The sequence below is a fragment of the Bipolaris maydis genome, assembly GCF_028858645.1.
Source record: "Bipolaris maydis strain C4 unplaced genomic scaffold PSV08scaffold_17, whole genome shotgun sequence".
Taxonomy (NCBI): Eukaryota; Fungi; Ascomycota; class Dothideomycetes; order Pleosporales; family Pleosporaceae; genus Bipolaris; species Bipolaris maydis.
In genome coordinates this window covers 209602-228994 of record NW_027093873.1, presented here as the reverse complement: position 1 = coordinate 228994, position 19393 = coordinate 209602, and the positions used below count along the sequence as shown (strand labels likewise).

Genomic DNA, 19393 nt, shown 5'->3' with positions numbered 1-19393 from the left:
AGGCGTGGCCTAGGCTCGGCACGCTTGTTGTTGGTCTCTCCCCAAGATGTCTCAACGGATGAACGAGCGAACGGTATGGCTAGGCCAGCATGTGGGCCTTGTGGACTGGATGTAACAGGATGGAAAGTGTGGAGTAGTATCCAGATGAGTGGATGACTGTGTTGCCCGGAGTCGTCTTGTAATGTCCGGCGCGCGAACTGTTGGCTGTACCTTTCCACGCCTACCAAGATCGAAACAAGCCCAGGAACCCCCGATGGAAGAGTATTATCGTATTGGATGAAGGGTGAAAGGGCAAGCAGGCTATCCAGAGCCAGCTGAGCCAAGCAAATGCAAAAGAACAGAAAGAAGCGAAACAGGCAGAGCGCAGCACCGCTGCCAACTACCAACGACGGAATGAAAAGGACGATAGAGCCATCACGGTTGAGGAGGAAGAGTTGCTGCCGCACTAGGACATGGGTAAGGACAGCAACGACGGCCACGGTCGAGAAAGCATTGAGCGCTATACGTATTCGCGACGAGTTGCGTGTCAGAGTGCGATGAGAGCAACGATGAAACGCGGCTGGGCTGGAGCAGCGATCCTACGTGTAGCACAGACCGGGTTCGCCGACATGGGCATTCTGCTTTGGAGCCACCCGGGCGTGTGGTGGATGACAGCAATAGCGCAGCTCAGGGAAAGACCTGGGGAAGGCCGACCTTGATTGGCTGTCGGAAAAGGAGCCTGAAACACCCATCCCAATCAGGTCTACGCAACCACCAGGCCCTGCTTTTAGTAACGCGGCTGTAAGGCGGTGGCGGCAGCAGATTGTCGTGCGCTTAGCACAATATAATAAAAGCATGAAGGCGCGCAATAGCAAATTTCGTCGGGTTGATTGTTGGCTAGACTGCTGTCGACGGCTGGTTGCGCTGCTACGCCAGCTCTCTCTCTCTCTCTCTTCGACGCATCCTCTCAATGACCATACTCGCCGGTTTCGCTGCATCGTCGACCAGTGTGCGTACATGCGACTCTCAAACCCTGGCAACTGTCGCACCGGCGTATCCAGCCTATCCACAAACGTCCCCGTGACGTCTACCTGGGCCGGAAGCTACTGGGGCCTTTCTCCACGCTTCTCGTGCCCATCTCTTCGAGTCAGAACTGTGTACGTAGCCAAGATACCGAAGCTTCACCCTTTCACTTGCCGAGCTCGCCTACCATGACTTTGCGGTCTGACGAGGCGGAGACCACTAAGTATTGCCAAGTCAGCTTGATGCTTCGCAGGAGACAAAGAAAGTGACAGAGAGAGAGAGAGCGTGCGGACCGCCCTCCGTTTGGTTCCACCTTCTAGCAGGGTATCCAGAAATTGTTGGAAGCCGCAGCCGAGGTATTGAGGCTTGTAGGAAATTTGGTTCAACTTACAAATGGGTTCGCCAAGAGGGTGGAAACGCACGTCATTGACAGCGCCTCGGTGGCCTGGCAGTTTGTGCAAGAGTTTCCCTGTTCGCGTCTCCCAAACGGCCACGCTCTGATCCCCGCTACCAGCTGCAATCTTTTCGCCCTTGAAGTCCCAGCTAGCCTTCAAGAGGTTGCGCTCTTGGCCGGTAGGGGCTCCATCGTACGTTTGTATGCGTCGGTCAGCGGGAGCAAAGGGCCTTACATCCCACGTCCTAACAGTCGAATCGTGTGCGTTGGATAATAGTGTTTGGTTATCTGGAGACATTTGGAGCGAAGTGACTGTATCGGTGTGTCCAATCAGTGTGTACGTCACTGCCTGTTTCCGCAGATCCCAGACTTTAATGTCGTTGTCAATGCCGCCTGTGAATAGCTCGTTTCCAGCTTCTGCTAGGCATATTGCTGTTATAGGAAAGTCGGTCTGGATAAAGGTTACGGCATCTTTTGTTCTAGTGTCCCAAATCTATTGCCGCAGCTAGATCAGTCTCACAGTAGCCAATCTTGTGCGTAACACTTACTCCAATATAGCCGTCATCGGAACCGCTAACGAGCACCTCTTCACCGCGCTTGCTCACGTCCATACAATTAATAACCTCCTCATGACCTGGATGTCTTCGTATTCTCTCTCCAGTTTCGACGTCCCAACTTGCTAGGTGCATGTCTGCTGATGCTGAGAAGAGGACTTTGGAATCGCGTGACCAGTGCAAGTCGAGTACTGCCTGCTTGTGACCAGTGAGGATGCCATAGTTTTCGCAAGTGTCGGAGCTGCGCCAAAGCACTGTTTACCGTCAATATGAATTTCGCAGTCAATCTTGGGCCAAACCTACATATAGAACGATCCATAGAGCCAGAAGCGATGCACTGTCCAGTCGGATCGAATCGTGCTGCAAAGACTTCGCCTGAGTGGCCTGTTAATTCCATGACTGGCGACTGCAGTGCGCTGGCGCGCGACCCCTACAGCACCTGTCAGCGCATCGCTACCTTCAGCCTTGGTACTTGTGTAGAAACATCCTCGGTGGTAACGTACCGCTTGTATGAGGGCGCCATTTGCGCCCGAGCCGTTGACTACAGCTATTGCAGAGCTTCCTCCAAGGTTGGCATCCGACTTGGTGCGCTTGACCAACTGGCTTGTGCCAAAAGCTTCATTGGCGGGTCGCTTCTCTCTAGACATGGTGGAGTATGTGTGGTGATATGGGTTTTGTGGTGGAGTTTTCGGTTTCGTCGCGTCCAAATTCGCGGTCTGGTAGTAGCTCGCGAACTTTCCTCATGCGTAGATCGGCGCCAAGAGATATACGCTCCACAGCCCGAGCTAAGTACGCTGCTCCGCGTGCCCCCCGACGCCGACGACACGACTCAATCATAGCAACCTCACATACCGCCTTACCCCGCGTCCATAGAGTTCCTCTCCTCGCCCTCTGTGTATATTGCGCCAGAAATTGCCTGAGTGAACCATGTCTTCGTCAACCAAAGCAGCCCGCATGGGGGAGGAGTGAGCTCCACAAGCCTGGCACCTGCTTCATGATGCGCTAATACATGTCAGAGTATGGAAGTAAGCCTTGTGTATGAGCCTTTTGCGTTTGCTGGTTCTGACTGTGTAAGAACACGAGTCGATAAAGTCAGTGCCGAGCTAGTCACGCTCACGTACGGAACCATTGTTGCACAACTATGCAAAGACTACGAATACAATTACCCAGACGTCAACAAGCAACTGGAGCGCATGGGGTATAACATCGGAATACGGTTGATTGAAGACTTCCTCGCAAAGTCGAGTGCGCCTGCTTGCACCAATTTTCGAGAGGTGGCCGAGATGATCTCCAAGGTAGCCCTTGTCAAGTCGCAGATGGATAGATTGTTCAGTGGCTGATATGCAGTACAGGTCGGCTTCAAAATCTTCCTCAACATTACCCCGACTATCACGAACTGGTCGAGCGACAACAAGCAATTCTCGCTCATTTTCGAAGAAAACCCACTTGCCGATTTCGTCGAGTTACCAGACGATGGGCGCGCGCAGGATGAGCTGTGGTTCTCAAACATATTAGTGGGTGTACTGCGGGGTGCATTGGAGATGGTACGTCTTCGTGGGATTGCAGTCTGCCGCGATGTTGCAGGTAAACAAAGTACTCATTTCCGAACTAGGTACACATGCAAGTCGAGGCGCACTTTGTCAGTGACGTCCTACGAGGCAACGACACCACGGAGATGAGGATATCATTGGTCCGCTACATTGATGACGAGATGCCACCGGATGACGAGTAGAAAACAAGGAGCAAGGGTGTATGTGTGTGTGTGAGAGAGGGGGGGGGAAACACGTTCCAATTGATGTCTTGAGCATGAGGGACAGTGGTTGCTAAACGGGCATGTACAGTGTGGACGACTCTGAGTGAAGGCACTTGACCAGCGAGGCAGCAGTGTGCACAGTGCCCCGTTTGCTGGAGAATTGCACACCGCCACCATGGATGTGTTAAAGTCTATGCCAGGCGGGCAGGCTGCATTTGGCATGGGATGCGATGCATTGCGACAGATAGAATTGCACGGTTGTAGGCGGTCAGCAAGGCGCACGAGGGCACAATTGCACAATGGCGCCAATTGCACTCCGACTGGCACCCGCAAGACGGTAGATTGGGGAAAGGGGGCCCTCTTTTTGCTCTGCACGTGCGTGAAAGTGTGTATTGACGAGGGCGCGTCTGCCCACGGTTGAGGACTGAGTGATGGCCGGGCCAGGGCTCCCGGGTGCGCGAGGCCAGCAAGGTATACACTGTGCTGTGTCGCCCGCTCGAGCAGTGAGGGCGAGTGTCCAGGTCGCGTTACATGCACATGCCCCACCACGCAGGCCGTCGGGGCGTGGTGTGTAACGCGGCCTTGTGTTGACGACGACGACGACACTGGCGACAACACAGCAGCCGGCAATGGCGCGAGGCGTGTCGGGGGGGCAGCCAATGCAGGGCCAAAAGCAAGCAGCAGAGTGCAGTTTTTGCTGAGGGCGCGCGGGTGCGCAAAGGGGAGGCTGGTGCGAGGCCAAAGTCTAATAATACTCGGTCACGTGGACGTGACTTGGCGCAGCCCAGCGAGCGGCCGCCGCCCTTCCCCTCGATTCCCGGGGCGTCACAAACTTCCCACGACCTGTCCACTGTTCCTCCGAGCCCTTTTGTCGCCCGTCGCGCTCCATCACGCAGGCGCATCTTCGGCTGTCGTTGTCGTTGTTGTCGTGATCCCATCTCTTGGCAGCCTCCGTGCAGAGCGCGCCGCTGACATCCCCTCTCAAAGTCCTTCCTTCACGCTAACCCCCAGTCCCATACCGTGCATCAGCCGCCGCCTTTTCCATCGCGACACCACCGTCGCTACCCTCTGTCGGCTGCCCTCCATCCCGCCCGCCCACGACTTGCGCGCCTACAGCCTCGCCGCCGTCCCTCGCAGGCTGAGCAGGTCCCTGGCACGCCGCTCCGGCTCCGGCTCCGATCTCCCGTGGCGACGACATCCCATGCTGTTGTAGTCCGTCCATCCAGCACCGAGGTGCACGACACATATCGCGTCTATTGCTAGCACCGCGCATCCATCGCTAACTCCCCACCCGTCTTCCGCGCCTGCCGCACCCGCCCCCCCCACGCATCGTCGCGATGCAGAACCAACAGCAAATGGCGCAGATGGCGGCCATGAATGCGAACAACGGCGCCGTCGATGGCACCCCCATGATGCGCAATATGGCGCAACCCGGCGGCAAGGGCACCGACCCCACCGAGAAGCTCAACACGTACATCTACGACTACTTTCTGCGGAACAAACACCTCAACCTGGCGCGCGCCATGCTTGAATGCGACATGAAGATGGCCACGGAAAAGGCCAGTCCCAACAGCAAGATGAATGGCGCCGACGCGATTGAGCAGATAGACGACCTGCCTCTTCCCTCGCTGCCCCCCAACCAGGTCGCAGACAATTCCTTCCTGCTCGACTGGTGGGTCCAATTCTGGGATATTTACACGGCCACCAAGCCGCGCAGCAATGCCTCCAAGAACGCGATTCAATACGTCGGCCACAACCGGGTAGGTGGCAATCTTGTCCCAGCTCATCTTACACGTATAGCAGCCCACTAACGCACCTCTCAGAACCTCGGCCAGTTGCAGAATGAGCAGCGAAACCAGCGCATGATGATGAACAACCCTATGAACGCGCAATACCAGATGATGAGAAACGGCGCAATGACCAACGGTAACCAAACCGACCTTAAGCGGGCGGCAGCCATGAACAACAACCGACCGTATGTTTTCCTTTGCACCACCGTCGTGCTAAGTCAACACCATCCGCTAACCACGCAGCAGCACCGGCAACCCCATGGCGGGCATGCAGCAGATGAAGGGCCCCGGCATGATGACGGCGCAGATGCAGCGAGACGGCTCAAGCATGGATATGAACGGCCAGCGTCCAAACTCGCCCGGATCCAATGAGAATGCCCCGTCTCCAAACAAGCGTCCGCGTGTCGATGGTGGTACGTCCATTTTTCAAGACCCTGACCTAGTATGTCAGCTAACGTTCAATTTCATACAGGTGGTATGAACGCTGGTAACATGCTCAACAACCAGTTCAACGAGTTCATGCCGCAAGGCCCAGGTGCGCAGCAGAAGAACATCGAGGTATATGCCCAAAGCCTGGCCCATCAACACAGAGTGGCAATGAGTAACACGTCGTCCCCCCAGGGTATGAACTCTGGCGTCCAAGGCTCTCCAATGGCCCAGCCCGGTCTTGAAGGTCAAGAAAACCTCTTTACTGGCAACGGGCCACGACCCGGCAATATGCCCACCAACCCTCCAGGTGCACCTCAGCAAGGCAACCATGCCCTGCAGGACTACCAGATGCAGCTCATGCTTCTCGAACAACAGAACAAGAAGCGATTACTCATGGCACGACAGGAACAGGATAACCAGTCCGGCCACCCACAGCAAGGTGTCATGGGCGCCCCAGGTTTTGGAGCAGCCATGTCACCACAAGGTAGCAGAGCTGGCGGTCCTTCACCCAATCCCGCCGACCAGATGAAGCGGGGTACGCCCAAGTTGGGCCAGCAGAATCTCCCCGGCTCCCCCATGCCAGAAGGCATCATGGGACAGCAGCGCGCATCTCCTGCACCCAACATGAACTTTGATCCCAGCCTGGCACCCCCAGGAATGCCTCCGCAGTTCTATCCCCAGGGAATGCCCCAGAATGGCCCGATGGGCATGCGGCCCCCGAGCTCTCATCCGCAGCCACCCAACTTTGGTGGTCAACAGATAACGCCCGCACAAATGGAGGCCATGCGTAACGGACAGATGCAACAGAATGGTTGGCGTGGTGGGCCTCAGCCTGGCATGATGCCCGGTGGTCAGCAAATGGGAGGACCTATGGGCCAGAATCCACAGCAGCGCCAGCAAATGCCACCACCACCAGCACCTACGAACGAACAACCGCGACCCGAGCCCTCTCCGTCACAGTCTAATCCGAACCCACCGACTCCGTCTCAAACCAACAAGGCCAATCCGAAGAAGAAGCCTACCAAGGACAATAAGGTAAAGTTTCTAGTTTCCTTTCCACCCTTGAGCAACATTGATGTTGATTGTAGAAGCCCGCAAATAAGAAAGGGGCGAATACAGGTGCGACTCCAGCAGCAACAAACGGCGAAGAGCCTCCTACTCCAACTTCTTCCACTCCCGTGGCCCCGATTACGCCAGTCCACAAGCAGTCCTTCAACCAGGGACAAAATGGTCAGCCACAGCAGCCTGTGCAACCACCAGCGCCCACCGATCAACCCATGGACAATGGAGGTGGTCAGCCATTTGGCAGCATTGATCCTGATGTACGTTTACTGTTTTGATGTTGTTCATAGTACCGCTCGCTAACACCTCAATAGCCAAACAATTTTGACCTTGGTCTCACTTTCCCCGATGACGGCGGCGCGCTCGAGACGTTTGACTTTGATTCATTTTTGCACACTGGTGACAACGACGGTCTCGGCAACTTTGGCGACTTTGACTTTGCCGGTGCAACAGAAGTATAGTGCAAGCCGAAAAGTCGTCGTTGGTTTATTGAAGACCAAAGCATATCATGGTGGCAGTGGCGGTGGGTTTGGGCAGGCTGTGTGGTTGGTGGTGGCATTTGAAACCCAAAAATCGTTTCCATATACCCGTGTCGTTATCGACCGTCTCGATCGCTTTTCATCTCTTATCCGGAGCATAACGGAGAAGGCTTTGGGGTTTTTTTGGAAACTTCGGTTGGCCTCTTTGTTTTGTTTTATTTCACCCTCTTTTTTTAGGGAGGGGGTGGTGTTGTTTGGTATGTGGGTGCCGGGTGGGTTGGGGCTTGCAAGGGATCTTAAGTGTGGGCGTTTTTTTGTTTCCTCATTTTCTTTGGTGTTTTTTTTCTTCTCTACTTATGTATGTGTGCGTATGTGCAACTGTGTGTGTTGTTTCCAACTCCTCCTCCTCCTCCTTCCCCCCTTATTTGAACCCGAGTCGACGCTACGTTTTTCCTTACTACTACTACTACTACTATCTTATACTCTTTTTATCGTTATCTTCTTTTTGCTCTCAACTGCAAAATTTCAGAATTTTTTTTTTGGATTTGGATTCCGGATTCTTCCTACTCCTACTCCTGCTCCTACTCCCTAACCCTTGACTCCCTCCTTACCTACTACTACTACTACTACGTATCTTGCCAGATCTACATTATCGTACTCTTTGTCCTACACACAGACACCTCTCTCTCCTTTACACACAACCTCCTATCGCTAAAACCGATATTTTTTTAAAAAAACTACCGTTACTGGTTCACCAACCAGAAAATTTCGTTTTTTTTTCTTTCCAAACGATCTTTGCTCTCGCTCCCTTTATCTTCCCCCCTCCCCTTTGCTCTCTTTCCCACCTTTCCCCTTTCGCTGTTCCCCTACTCGTTACAATCCCTTTTTTTTCCTCTTCCCCTCCTTATCTCTCTCATTTACCTCGATTACCACTGACTTCCATTCACTTGAACCGTTTTTCTTTTTCTTCTTCTTTTTCTTCTTCTTCTTCTTCTTCTTCTTCTTCTTCTTCTTCTTCTCTATAGCAGAAGAGGGGTGGAGGGAGAAAATAAAAGATAGCGGGCTTTGATGATGATGGATTTTCTTTTTCCGGTTCTAGAGAAAGTAGCAGAAGATGAAGAAGACAGACTAGAGGAGGGTTGGGTGGAAGATTGAGGCAAGGGGGTGTTGGTATATCAGTTTCTTTTCCGTCGTTTCTTCTTTTTGCGACTACTTTTGGGGGTTATTGAGTTTGTTGTATTGTGAATTTTTGGAGGGGGTATTACCGGCGTTTTCCCTTTTTTGATTGTTAGGAAAGGAGAGAGAGATGGGGGGAGTATGTGTGTGGGTGGAGAACGGAAGAGTGTGTGGAGATTGTTACTGGTGTGGAAATGACTTAATGCCTGATTTTAAAAAAAATCTCATTCTTTTATTTTCTTGTATTTTATTTGGTATGGTTGAAGGCATACCCGTATGTGTGTGATGTTAAAGTTGAGAGGGGGGGAGTCTAGGATAAGGTGAGGTAACATAAGGAGCTAGTTGGTGATAGTAACATATGGCGATGCAGGCGTGTTCTTGTTGATTAAGGATTGCTTTGTTTATTCACCTTCTCGTTTATCTACTTTACTTATGTATACTATCTCACACTCCTCCTCATCCCATAAGCATCCCAACTCCAGGATGTGGGGGAGACAACAGCTTCACTCCCACTTGTCACTCTTCATCGGCCATCCCATTCCAACACCTACCCAACTTCCTCCACCCCATGTCCGCCCTGTCCGCAACATCCCATCTTACCCTCCTCCCATCCACCCTATCTATCTCATCCCTCCATAAATATTAACCGCAACCCAGCATCCTTGCTCAACCTCACTACGCCGCGGATGTATCTAGTACTTCACTTTCCCCTTCATTCCATCTTGTTAGACTAGAAATGAAATACTAACAACAACTGAACAGTTAATCCGGAGAGTGTGAAAGAGTAAAGTAGATCTGAGTGTGGCGAGGGGACATGAGGCGTGCATTGCTTTGTACATCAAGATAGGTGCTGAGGTAAAATAAAGGGAAAAGAGTGTGTTTGGCATATATGTTTTGAAGACCTGCGACGAAGATGACTGGAGAGTGCAATGTTAACCAGGTAAAATGGGGCGGTGCGTGGTGATGATATCCATATTTCGAGAAAGCAAAAGCTATGTCAGAGATACAAAGCGGTAGCTACTCACGTAAAGAACTCCTTGTAAATACCTCCCTCTCTCACAAACCCACACACACACACACACACACACACACACACACACACACACACACACACACACACACACACACACACACACACACACACACACACACACACACACACACACACACACACACAAAAAAACTCTTACTTTCTACTTCAAGAACGACGGTGTAAAAAAGGAGAAGAATATAATAGATAAATGCCAACTTTGACTAGGCAATCCGCTTTCATGACGTTATCCGAAATGTACAAAGGAGAAAAAACCCAGCCCAGCCATTACTCATAATCACGCATCTCAATCATAAAACCCCAAAATCTTATTCGCCCGATCAAGTATTACCTTCTCCCCAGGCCCCAAACCAGGTTCCTCGCTATCCCACTCGAGCAGCCCCATAGCACGACACCCCTCATTCCCAACAAGCTGCTGCACCTCGTTGGGCAGAACGCGACCTACGTGTTGGCTCTCGCCAATGCCGCTGCCAAAATCCGGGCTCGGCGTGCCGTTGACAAAGTTGTTGCGCTGGCGAACAAGATGGTTTGCATTATCTTCGGTCATGGGGCAAGCGGGTATGTACAAGACGCTGGAATCAGAAGCGCCTTGGTGTTTCTTGTCGACGCTGTGGATGGTATCGCAGTGCCAAGCGACGTAGTCACCTGGATGGACAGTCGGGACGTGAACCATTGTTTTTTGCAGCTGTAGATGCGGGTGGAGTAGTTCTGAGAGTTCTTGGCCGTGACCCGGTGTTGCGCCATGGATCCACGACGTTTGCGGTGAGTCCATTTCCCAGTTGTCTGGGGATAAGAAAGTAGCGGTGTTGGTGGTTGCTTCGGATGCGGTTTGCGCGCCTGGTTCGACGCCGCGTTTGGGTGAGAAGAAGGGGCGGAGTATATAGTATGCTGTTGCTTTGGCGAAAAGCGGGTTTACGAGAAGTGTGCCTTCAAGTGGGCGAGTTGTTGAGAGCGAGAGCCAGCCTTGGAACATGCGGAAAGCGTTGCATGCTCCGACACCCTGATAGAGATCTGCAACAATGGGCAAACGGCAGCTGGCCTCCCAGGGATCAAAATCTTCCCATTTACCCTTCCAAATTGAGTCGTACACTTTTCCAAGTCCGTATCCTTGTTCGTCCCAGCGCTCGACGCTGCCACCATCAACGTGGGGTCCGATTGAGAATCTAGCGTCACCGGGTTGACGTAGGCGCAGACGATCGGCGTAGCTTATCGGGTGCTTTGTAGACAGTGGAATATTCGGGTTGCTGCTGTGCCAATATGACATGAGGAAGCGGTGCGTCTTGAGGAGATTATGGTTTCCGCGTGCGAGGAGCTGCGGGCGGGACCAATAGAGCTCAAATACTTGAGGGTTGTCGGCAGGAAAAGCTGGTAAATTGTCAGTCATTATACGAGCATAGAATATATCAAGCACTCACCCTTTGTCTGAGGATTCTGCTTGATATATTCTTTGAGGTCCTCCTTCCACTGCAGTGCTTCTTGTTCCGACACTACGCCCCGCACAACAGCCACACCTCTCTCTCGCAGCTGACTACTGAAGGCTTCAGGCGCATTGTCGATATCTCTGAAATCAATTTCCGGAATGACTTTGCTGCCTTGTTCAACAATGCGCGGAATCTCGTCACGTAGGTTGCGAAGAAGGCGGTCCCATGAATCCCGAACTTCACTTTCGTAACCCCGAATCAGACGGGCCTTGAGGTCGACATATTCAGGCGTCAATGGCTTGAAGTCGTGTCCTGAAAGCGAGGCAAAGGCATCTGAGATGTCGCCCGCGCGCTTCTGGGGTTGCGTCGCGACTGTGCGCACCTGTGTCGCAGCGCGTGTCGTCGGAGATCGGATGGTTCGCAATGCGGATAGCATCATCGCGAGCCGTTTGGCGCCTCTATGCGATTGATCCAACACTGCGATACTGCCTGTTTTTCTTTCACCAGCAATCGCCCATTATATATGCTTCGCTGCGCTGTCGTAGCATGTAACACAGGCGAGATTCCGACGTTGAATTGTTACTCAAGCCGTGAGCGCGAGATACTGTACCTGCGGAAGTTCTGCTCAAAACGGTATAGCCATATTTTTCGTGGTCCTTGCAGGCATATCCTCGTATCGGTTACCACGTGTAGAGCATCGTTTCCGACGTTCTCCATCACGCAACGTCATTAACTCCGTTGTTCGCGAATAAGCGGAGGCGGAACACACTCATCGGTGTTATACCCTGGGGTAGAGGGCGGATGATACGAGGAGAGAGTGAGGGAAAGAGATCCGCCTGGAGCTGCCCAGTACCCCGCCATGCCACATTCTCAAACATCACTTCCTTCCAAGTCACGTTCGCTGCGCCACTTGTGGTAGGATAATAGGTAGGCTGAATGTCCGGCCCGCAATCCCACTGACCGCCCTAGCCGCTGTGAATCCTGACGGGCAGAATGGACACAAAGGTACAGCTTCGTCATGTGGGATGAAGCTATAACCTTCCGTCGGTGACCCGTCCAAGCGGGGTCGCTGGACTGAATGAGCCATTGAGAAGACGGAGAAATTGAACATAGCCTACCAAAGTGGAACAAGACCATACCAAGATCCTCATCTGTCCTACTGCGCCTCTTGTTAAGCTCTTGTCACTGGGTGAATGACGGTTGCAGCGGGACGTCCTCCGCAGCCAACGCTGCAGTCCGGCTCCACGTATATGAAGAAGTAATAGCCGTCCCGCTGCTACGAGGTTAAGACTTTTGTCATCTCTTTCTTCCTTTTCCTCTATTAGACCATTCAGCATAGAACATACTTGAAGAGATCAGACGTACCACAGGTCATCATGTCGCAATCATACTTGCCAAAGGATTTCCTTTGGGGGTTTGCAACAGCGAGGTTCGTTTTAGCCAGGCCTTCTCCACTCAAAAGTACCCCGCCAACAAGGAAGGGCCACTTGATTGTCACATGCTGAGTTTTGGAATCTGCAGTTACCAAATCGAAGGCGCACCGCATGAAGACGGTCGTGCCGATTCCATCTGGGACTCGTTTTGCCGCATCCCGGGCAAGATTGCTGGAGGAGATTCGGGCGATGTGGCCTGTGATTCCTACCACCGTGCTGATGAGGACATTGCACTGTTGAAGGAACTTGGCGCAAAGTCTTACCGCTTTTCCCTCTCATGGTCCCGCATCATTCCGCTTGGTGGACGCAATGACCCAATAAACGAAAAGGGTCTGCAATACTACATCAAGCTGGTCGATGGGCTCCGTGCTGCCGGCATCGAGCCCATGATAACCCTGTTTCATTGGGATTTGCCCGATGAGCTACACAAGCGATATGGGGGCATGCTAAACAAGGACGAATTCGTAAAGGATTATGAGAACTATGCCAGGGTGTGTTTCAAGGCATTTGGGTCCAAAGTAAAATATTGGATCACCTTCAACGAGCCATGGTGCAGCTCGGTTCTTGGCTATGGCACTGGGCTGTTTGCTCCCGGTCGTTGCAGCGATCGAACCAAGAGCGCTGAAGGAGACAGCGCGAGGGAGCCATGGATTGTCGGACACTCCCTCCTCATTGCTCATGGTGCGGCAGTCAAGGCTTACCGTGACGACTTTAAGGCACAGAATGGAGGCCAGATTGGGATTACTCTAAATGGTAAGCGATCACCTCGCGTCCAGATTCCGTGTAGACAGAAACAGAAACTCTACTCGCGTGCACGTACGCAGTCTGCGCATACATGTACGCGGTGGTGGGGAAATCATGTCAGAATGGGCGTTGAGAGACTCCGCATGAATATATTGGTATGCTGATACATGTCCATATAGGGGATTGGACGGAGCCGTGGGATCCCGAAGATCCAAAGGACCGCGAAGCGTGCGACCGGAAGATTGAATTTGCCATCTGCTGGTTTGGAGACCCAGTCTACTTTGGCAAGTACCCAGACTCGATGCGTAAGCAATTGGGCGATCGATTGCCAGAATTCACGCCGGAGGAAGCGGCCCTGGTCAAAGGCAGCAATGATTTCTATGGCATGAATCATTACTGTGCCCATTATATTAGGCACCGGGATACTGAGCCGGAGGTGGATGACCACGTCGGAAACCTTGATATTCTGCATCAGAATAAGAAAGGCGAGTGGATTGGCCCAGAGACGCAATCCGTGTGGCTACGGCCGATGCCGTTGGGCTTCAGGAAACTGATCAAGTGGCTTAGTGACCGGTACGAAGGCCCAACATTCTATGTGACAGAAAACGGCACCAGTCTCAAGGGCGAGAATGATCTACCTCTGGAGCAGCTACTCGACGATGAGTTTCGGTGTGAATATTTTAGGGGTTACATTGGTGCGCTGGCCGATGCCCATACCTTGGATGGGGTAGACGTCAGGGGTTACTCTGCATGGAGTCTGATGGAGTACGTTGATCCACTTATTCTTACCCCCCTTCCTTCTTGTTTCTTTTTTGCTGCGCGTATACTATCCCTATACCTGGACGACCCGCTTTTCGACGGGGGTGATGGGCTGTAAGCGGATGGCCGGAGAAGCTCTGGCAGACCGAACTTTTTCTCCTAGCTTCAAACTGAACCAAACCTGGTGTTCGGCGACTTGGAAGCAATAAGATTACGACTATGTATGCTGACATGAGTTTTTGTAGCAATTTCGAGTGGGCCGAGGGCTATACGACGCGTTTCGGCGTGACCTATGTTGACTACAAGGGCGGACAGAAGCGATACCCCAAGAAGAGTGCGCGCGAGATCTCGAAAATCTTTGACAAGTACGTCAAAAAGGAGTAGTAAGCGGCGGCGGCAGTGGCTTGCTTCAGTCTGGTCGGCTGGAAACGCCATCAAATCATATACTAGAAGCTGAAATGCATTAGGCGCTTCTAGCACGTTTCTAGCGTTAGAGGTGCTATTTTTTGTTTTTTCTCACTCTCTGCCATGGCAGACATGGACTGATTTTCCAGTGGCTTTTTGCCTTGTCCACATTCATACCACGTGCGGCAAGCTGAAAGACGCGCTGATTTTTTTTACTTCCGTGAAGCCCTATGGAGCCCCGTGTGGATACAGATGTTCCTCTCAACGTCATTTAGACCCGGAGCATGGCGCCATGTTAGGGTAGTGTTAGTAGCGGTTCTCCCGTTAATTCTGGCGCGGGATGGTCGCAATGTTGAATCCGAGGTTGAGCAAACACCTGGTTGACCGCAGCCCGAGTGATACTGGGCCAGTAATGGAAAGGACAGATGCAGGTCAGCTGAAAGGGTAGAAGGCAAGCGAATGTGTACTACACCCAGACGCGCATGGCTAGGCATGCCCCTGCCCTCTCACACCCCTTGATGCAGGGTTTGAGACGCCACCAGGGACAGAAGCAGTGTGTGAGTACAACGTACCCCGCAATTACGTCGGTGATGCATGATGTTTATGGTTGATTCAAGTGTAGAGTGCTGACAAGACATGGGGTGCAGCTGGGGGCAGAGCTGGTGCGGGCAGGGCTGCCGATGAGCGGTGGGCATTGAAAGCGAAAGAGAAATCTAATTGCCAGACGGGCGGCGGACTCTTGCGCTGCAGAGGAACCATGGTTGCGCCATTGTAGAGTAGCCTTCTAGCCTGCAAGCTAGAAGGTTCGGAGAGAGCTGATGGCGCAAGCTTTGTTGCCTTGGCGCGAGGTGTCGGTAAGCGTGATCGGTAAGGAAAGGAGCGGAGGGACGGCATTAGCGAGGGGGAGAGGGGCAGCGGGCGGTGGGCGGTGGGCGGTGGGCAGTGGATGGGAAGGAGCCAGCTAGCAATCAGCAGCGCAGCAGCGGTGCAGCCGTGGGAGAGGCCAGGTGGGACACACACACACACCCACACTCACACCCACCACTACCACCACCACCGCCACTCCGTCGTCGGGCACGCCAGGATGCCAGGATGCCAGGATGCGGGCCCCGCACAAGTCTAAATTCTACAAGCCTGTTTCAGAGAGGGAGAGCCTCGTGGCCGGCACCCAAGTCAGGGCCACTAGACACTGCAAGGCCGCCATAGCCCGTGGATTGAGTTCGTGTCTAGCAGCCGTCGTTCTCGCGTAGTACGTAGTGGGCGTCTGCGCCTGGCTCCTGGCTCCTGGCTCCTGGCTCCTGGCTCCTGGCTGAAAATCGGCTCAACTCCGGCATCGAGGCGGAACCAGGCGTCCAGAGTTTGGTAGCGATACTTGGGGCGGCGCGAGGGGGACAAGATGACCCTTTTGGGGTGTTCGGCGGCGTGCATTACACTTTTGGATCGACGGGCCATGTTTACATTCCCATTCTGCAACCAAGCTGAGCGCGCTGGTCCACCCAGGCAATGCAAGTCTGGTTGCGCAATCGCCGACGGGACAGTGTGTCGTACGTCGCATTCGACATGGATGGCTGGACTTGACCCTGCCATGTAAGTAATACTACACAGCTATGTATTTTTGCCTACTTACGTACTTAGTTGCGTATCGAATGTTAATGTATGTAAGACGCGACTTGGACCTGGCACCGTCCACAGCCCGCCCCTCGGCCTGCCTAAGTAGAGGCGTCGCGGTGATGTGCAGCCATCACACGCCCCAACGCTTGGTATAGTCGTGGGTACCTGGCCCAGTTGCAGCAGCTAGAGGCAACCGGAGGCAACCAGACGGACGAGCGTGGGTGAGATGATGGGTAGTAGTCGAACCAAACTACTCCCATAGATCTGCCGCGCCGGGCCACGGGAGTCTGCACGGATGTGTCTGTATGTAATATTACCCTACCCATACGTACGTACATACATACGTACGTCTATTATGCCTATACAGACCGACGACAGCTTCTGCCTCCACGGGGCTGCTCCAACTCCAAAGCGGGCGTGTCCGACTCATTGGACTGACTGATTGCTGACTGATGCGATTGATTGCCCGGCTGGCGGTTTGACGACTGACTGGTGGGCTTCCTTGGCCTGCCGTGGCTGCCGTCGTGATGCACGTTCGGGCAGTTGGACGTGGTTTCAGCGACAGCTTCGGTGTCAACGGCAGTGGGCGTGGCTTCTCCGCGGCGCACACCAAAGGGCCCTGTCTCTGTTCTGGGTAAGGAAAATGGTTCCATATTGCATGATTCCTGCCGCCACGGCGTATTGACGCACTAAACGCAACAGAGGCGAAAACAGCAACTGAACGGCGAGCATGAACAGAGGCAATGAGGCTAACTGCGGTGACTGCCAGGAAACGTGCACGCTCCATGCCCTACCCTCTACGCCGCCGCCGCTGCTGCTGCTAGGCAAATTGCAAACGAAGCGCTTTGCTCGACAAAACAAGACGTTCCCGTCTCAGATAGAAGACAATGGTCCTCTTGATGTCAAATAACGCTCCTACTAGGCTCAATTAGATGATTGCTGCAGCTTGGTGCGGCGCTGTCCCTTCCTTTCTTGCCCCCACTCTCGCCCCTCCACACTACCCGCCCGTCGGCCTATCCACGCATGCGCACATACTACACACACACAAACACGCGCACTGTACGCACATCCAACCTCCACAAAACCACGTACACAGACATAGACAAATTCATCTTGCCAGCACCTCTCTCTGCTGCGCTCGCATCCATCATACCGTCGCCGCGCCTCATCGCCTGCACCGCCGGTCAATTCTCTGCTCGCGGCTCGCGGCTGGCGGCTTCTAAGCCTAGCGCAGCCGACGTGCATCATTATTTTCCATCACTCGAGAAACTTACCGACAGTCGCTATCGTCCAATATCGGCGCCAAGCTCATCTCGAGTGGCTGGGACAGATGTCCAGGTACCAGCGCTAGCTGTCCCTATTTGGTTACTAGCCACATAGCCTCACCCTGTGCAGCTGTGTCGTCTATAGAGCGGTGAGGGGCGTCTCGGAGGATTCTTGCTTTATCGAATAACGGGGGGGGGGGAGGCCGTGGATAGCGCACTGCTTTGGCTATCGTTGAGGTGTCCTCACTGCACATCACTGTGTGGGCTGCCCCCAAATGACGGCATAAGCTTGGGCGGATCATCATTGGATTGGTACTCGTGACCTGAGCAAAAAAAACCCTGTTGCGGTGAAGGATAAAAGTAGGCAAAAACAAAAGAGAGAGAAAAGAGGGACGCTTAAGCATCAACCACAAGTCTTCCGAACATGGCCACTTTAACCATGTCGACGTACAAGGGCCCTGACGAGGAGCGCATCACGGACACTCTCCGTCTCCGTCCCTCTCGCTGCATCTGTGTAGTGTATCCCTCTCCGTCTTGTTCTACTGGGGCCCATGCGTCTCCCTACATAGAGCCCCCCCGGCATTGAAAGCCCTGCGAATGACTGACGGATCAGTCATGAAATCGTCCCACCCTGCAGCACACCCGATTTAGACAGAGCAGCTGTTTAGCAGTCATCATGCATGGCCAGCACACGGCATGAAACACACCTGGATGGCGATGAGGCCACGATAAAGTTTGCGAGTGGAGGGGGTCGGAGTGAGGGGGGAAGGGAGACGCACGCCCCCCCGCCCAAATCCTACAGCAACAACAGGTGGTAGCCAGCACACAGGATTAGCAGCAGTAGTGGCAGCCGTAGCAGTTCGGCAAAGGTGCTCCAACGCGAGATATCACTGCAGGTAGACATGGCCCGTGGAGGTACTTCGGAAGCATCCTGGGCCAGCGCGCTTGGTGCCCTCCTGCGGAGCAAGAGGACGGTCTAGCAGAAAGGCCCTGACCCCGGGCATGATCGACGCGAAGACGAGGGCGGGCAAGGTTTAGGCTCCCCCTACAGGTCATTCTGGCGGGCAGGGCCTGTCTACCAGCCTGCCTGTCTGCTTGCCTGGTGCTGATGCTGCCCTGGGAGATCCACAGCGGGCCCCCCTTCGAGGGTGCGCGCAATTGCGAGACGCTCGACACCCTCTACTCTGCATCCATGGGCCTTTGACCGGCGCTCCGACTCTGAAGCAGCCAGCGACAGGGTATCAGGCGGCTTGGCGCTCTCGGGCTAATTTTTCTGCATGCAGGGCTTCCACGTGCGCGTCCTCTCCTGGCCGTCCTGGCCGGGCGGTGGCACCCTTGCATCCTGGTATCGCTTCACGTCGCCGCCGCAGGAGCCCACGCCATGCGCTCTTCAAACGTCACAATTTGTCCGTGTCTGGTCTGTCATCCCAAACCTCGCTACGGTCCGCAAACACGACCAGCTACCTGACTGGCAAGCGGTCATGGCGACATCACAGCCCTCGCTCTTCCGTCTTATGCGTGCCCATCTGAACCTGTCCTGGTGGGTCCCGTCGTGCTGCTTCGCTGTGCCGACCCAAGGTAGACCGAGGACGTGTGTCGCGCAGGAACTCGGCCATGCCACCCTTGGTGGGGGTGTGCAATATCCCGGCCCAAAGCACGTCGTAGCGCTTTTCCAGAACAGCCAGCTGTCGCTATGCACATGCACGTTGGGCGAGGCTTCAATCGCCCAGGTGCCACCACCGTTGAGACTTTATTGACTATGGAGGCCCTTTGACTGTCCTAAGCGACTGGCCACAAGCTGGGCGCACCGCTGTGCCTCGCTCAAGCCTGGAAGTCACTAATGTACGAGCTAAAGTGAAACGATTTCCCCAGAGCCCACGTTGTGTGGCTATCCACCCAGAGCCAGGATCAGCGAGCCAACGCTAGTCTAGGGTCGAAGCATGGTACGCAAAGGCCGCCGCTACTCATCAGGCCCTGATAGCAAGTTATAGGCGCATGCCAGCCATGTCTTGCATCGCTCTCAGTCGTGTCTCTCTACAATTCCGTCTCGCCCATTCGGCCTCGC

At 53.8% G+C, this 19393-nt stretch overlaps 6 protein-coding genes across 6 annotated transcripts; 3 read left to right on the top strand and 3 right to left on the bottom strand.

Moving 5' to 3' along the window:
- Positions 1–851: 851 nt before the first annotated feature.
- Positions 852–2663, bottom strand: PSV08DRAFT_412813 (WD40-repeat-containing domain protein). Its single transcript, XM_014222350.2, has 5 exons — positions 2454–2663; positions 2254–2380; positions 1945–2204; positions 1394–1889; positions 852–1221 (listed from the first exon to the last, which is right to left on the bottom strand). Exons 1-5 carry the CDS (start codon positions 2595–2597, stop codon positions 1169–1171), a joined length of 1080 nt encoding a protein of 359 aa, XP_014077825.1. The 5' UTR covers positions 2598–2663; the 3' UTR covers positions 852–1168.
- Positions 2664–2782: 119 nt separating this feature from the next.
- On the top strand, positions 2783–4044 carry PSV08DRAFT_338343 (NO signaling/Golgi transport ligand-binding domain-containing protein). Its single transcript, XM_014222349.2, has 5 exons — positions 2783–2915; positions 2967–2975; positions 3026–3245; positions 3303–3494; positions 3563–4044. Exons 1-5 carry the CDS (start codon positions 2878–2880, stop codon positions 3680–3682), a joined length of 579 nt encoding a protein of 192 aa, XP_014077824.1. The 5' UTR covers positions 2783–2877; the 3' UTR covers positions 3683–4044.
- Positions 4045–4727: 683 nt separating this feature from the next.
- Positions 4728–7445, top strand: PSV08DRAFT_412811 (uncharacterized protein; the record flags this gene model as incomplete). The annotated part of the gene is made up of 6 exons (XM_066093937.1): positions 4728–5463; positions 5527–5678; positions 5740–5906; positions 5966–6957; positions 7011–7244; positions 7299–7445. The coding sequence occupies exons 1-6, from the start codon at positions 5041–5043 to the stop codon at positions 7443–7445; spliced, it is 2115 nt and encodes a 704-aa protein (XP_065948001.1). The 5' UTR covers positions 4728–5040.
- A 2441-nt stretch (positions 7446–9886) lies between these two features.
- PSV08DRAFT_366332 (uncharacterized protein) lies at positions 9887–11550 on the bottom strand (the record flags this gene model as incomplete). Its single annotated transcript, XM_014222347.2, has 2 exons — positions 9887–11055; positions 11106–11550. 2 exons carry the CDS (start codon positions 11548–11550, stop codon positions 9977–9979), a joined length of 1524 nt encoding a protein of 507 aa, XP_014077822.1. The 3' UTR covers positions 9887–9976.
- Positions 11551–12439: 889 nt separating this feature from the next.
- On the top strand, positions 12440–14565 carry PSV08DRAFT_231967 (glycoside hydrolase). The gene is made up of 4 exons (XM_014222346.2): positions 12440–12540; positions 12633–13297; positions 13468–14053; positions 14293–14565. The coding sequence occupies exons 1-4, from the start codon at positions 12488–12490 to the stop codon at positions 14429–14431; spliced, it is 1443 nt and encodes a 480-aa protein (XP_014077821.1). The 5' UTR covers positions 12440–12487; the 3' UTR covers positions 14432–14565.
- Positions 14566–15064: 499 nt separating this feature from the next.
- On the bottom strand, positions 15065–17722 carry PSV08DRAFT_405657 (uncharacterized protein; the record flags this gene model as incomplete). The annotated part of the gene is made up of 8 exons (XM_066093720.1): positions 17338–17722; positions 17131–17279; positions 16408–16825; positions 16277–16364; positions 16080–16228; positions 15706–16049; positions 15479–15578; positions 15065–15413 (listed from the first exon to the last, which is right to left on the bottom strand). The coding sequence occupies exons 1-8, from the start codon at positions 17373–17375 to the stop codon at positions 15065–15067; spliced, it is 1635 nt and encodes a 544-aa protein (XP_065948000.1). The 5' UTR covers positions 17376–17722.
- Between the last annotated feature and the right edge of the window lie 1671 nt (positions 17723–19393).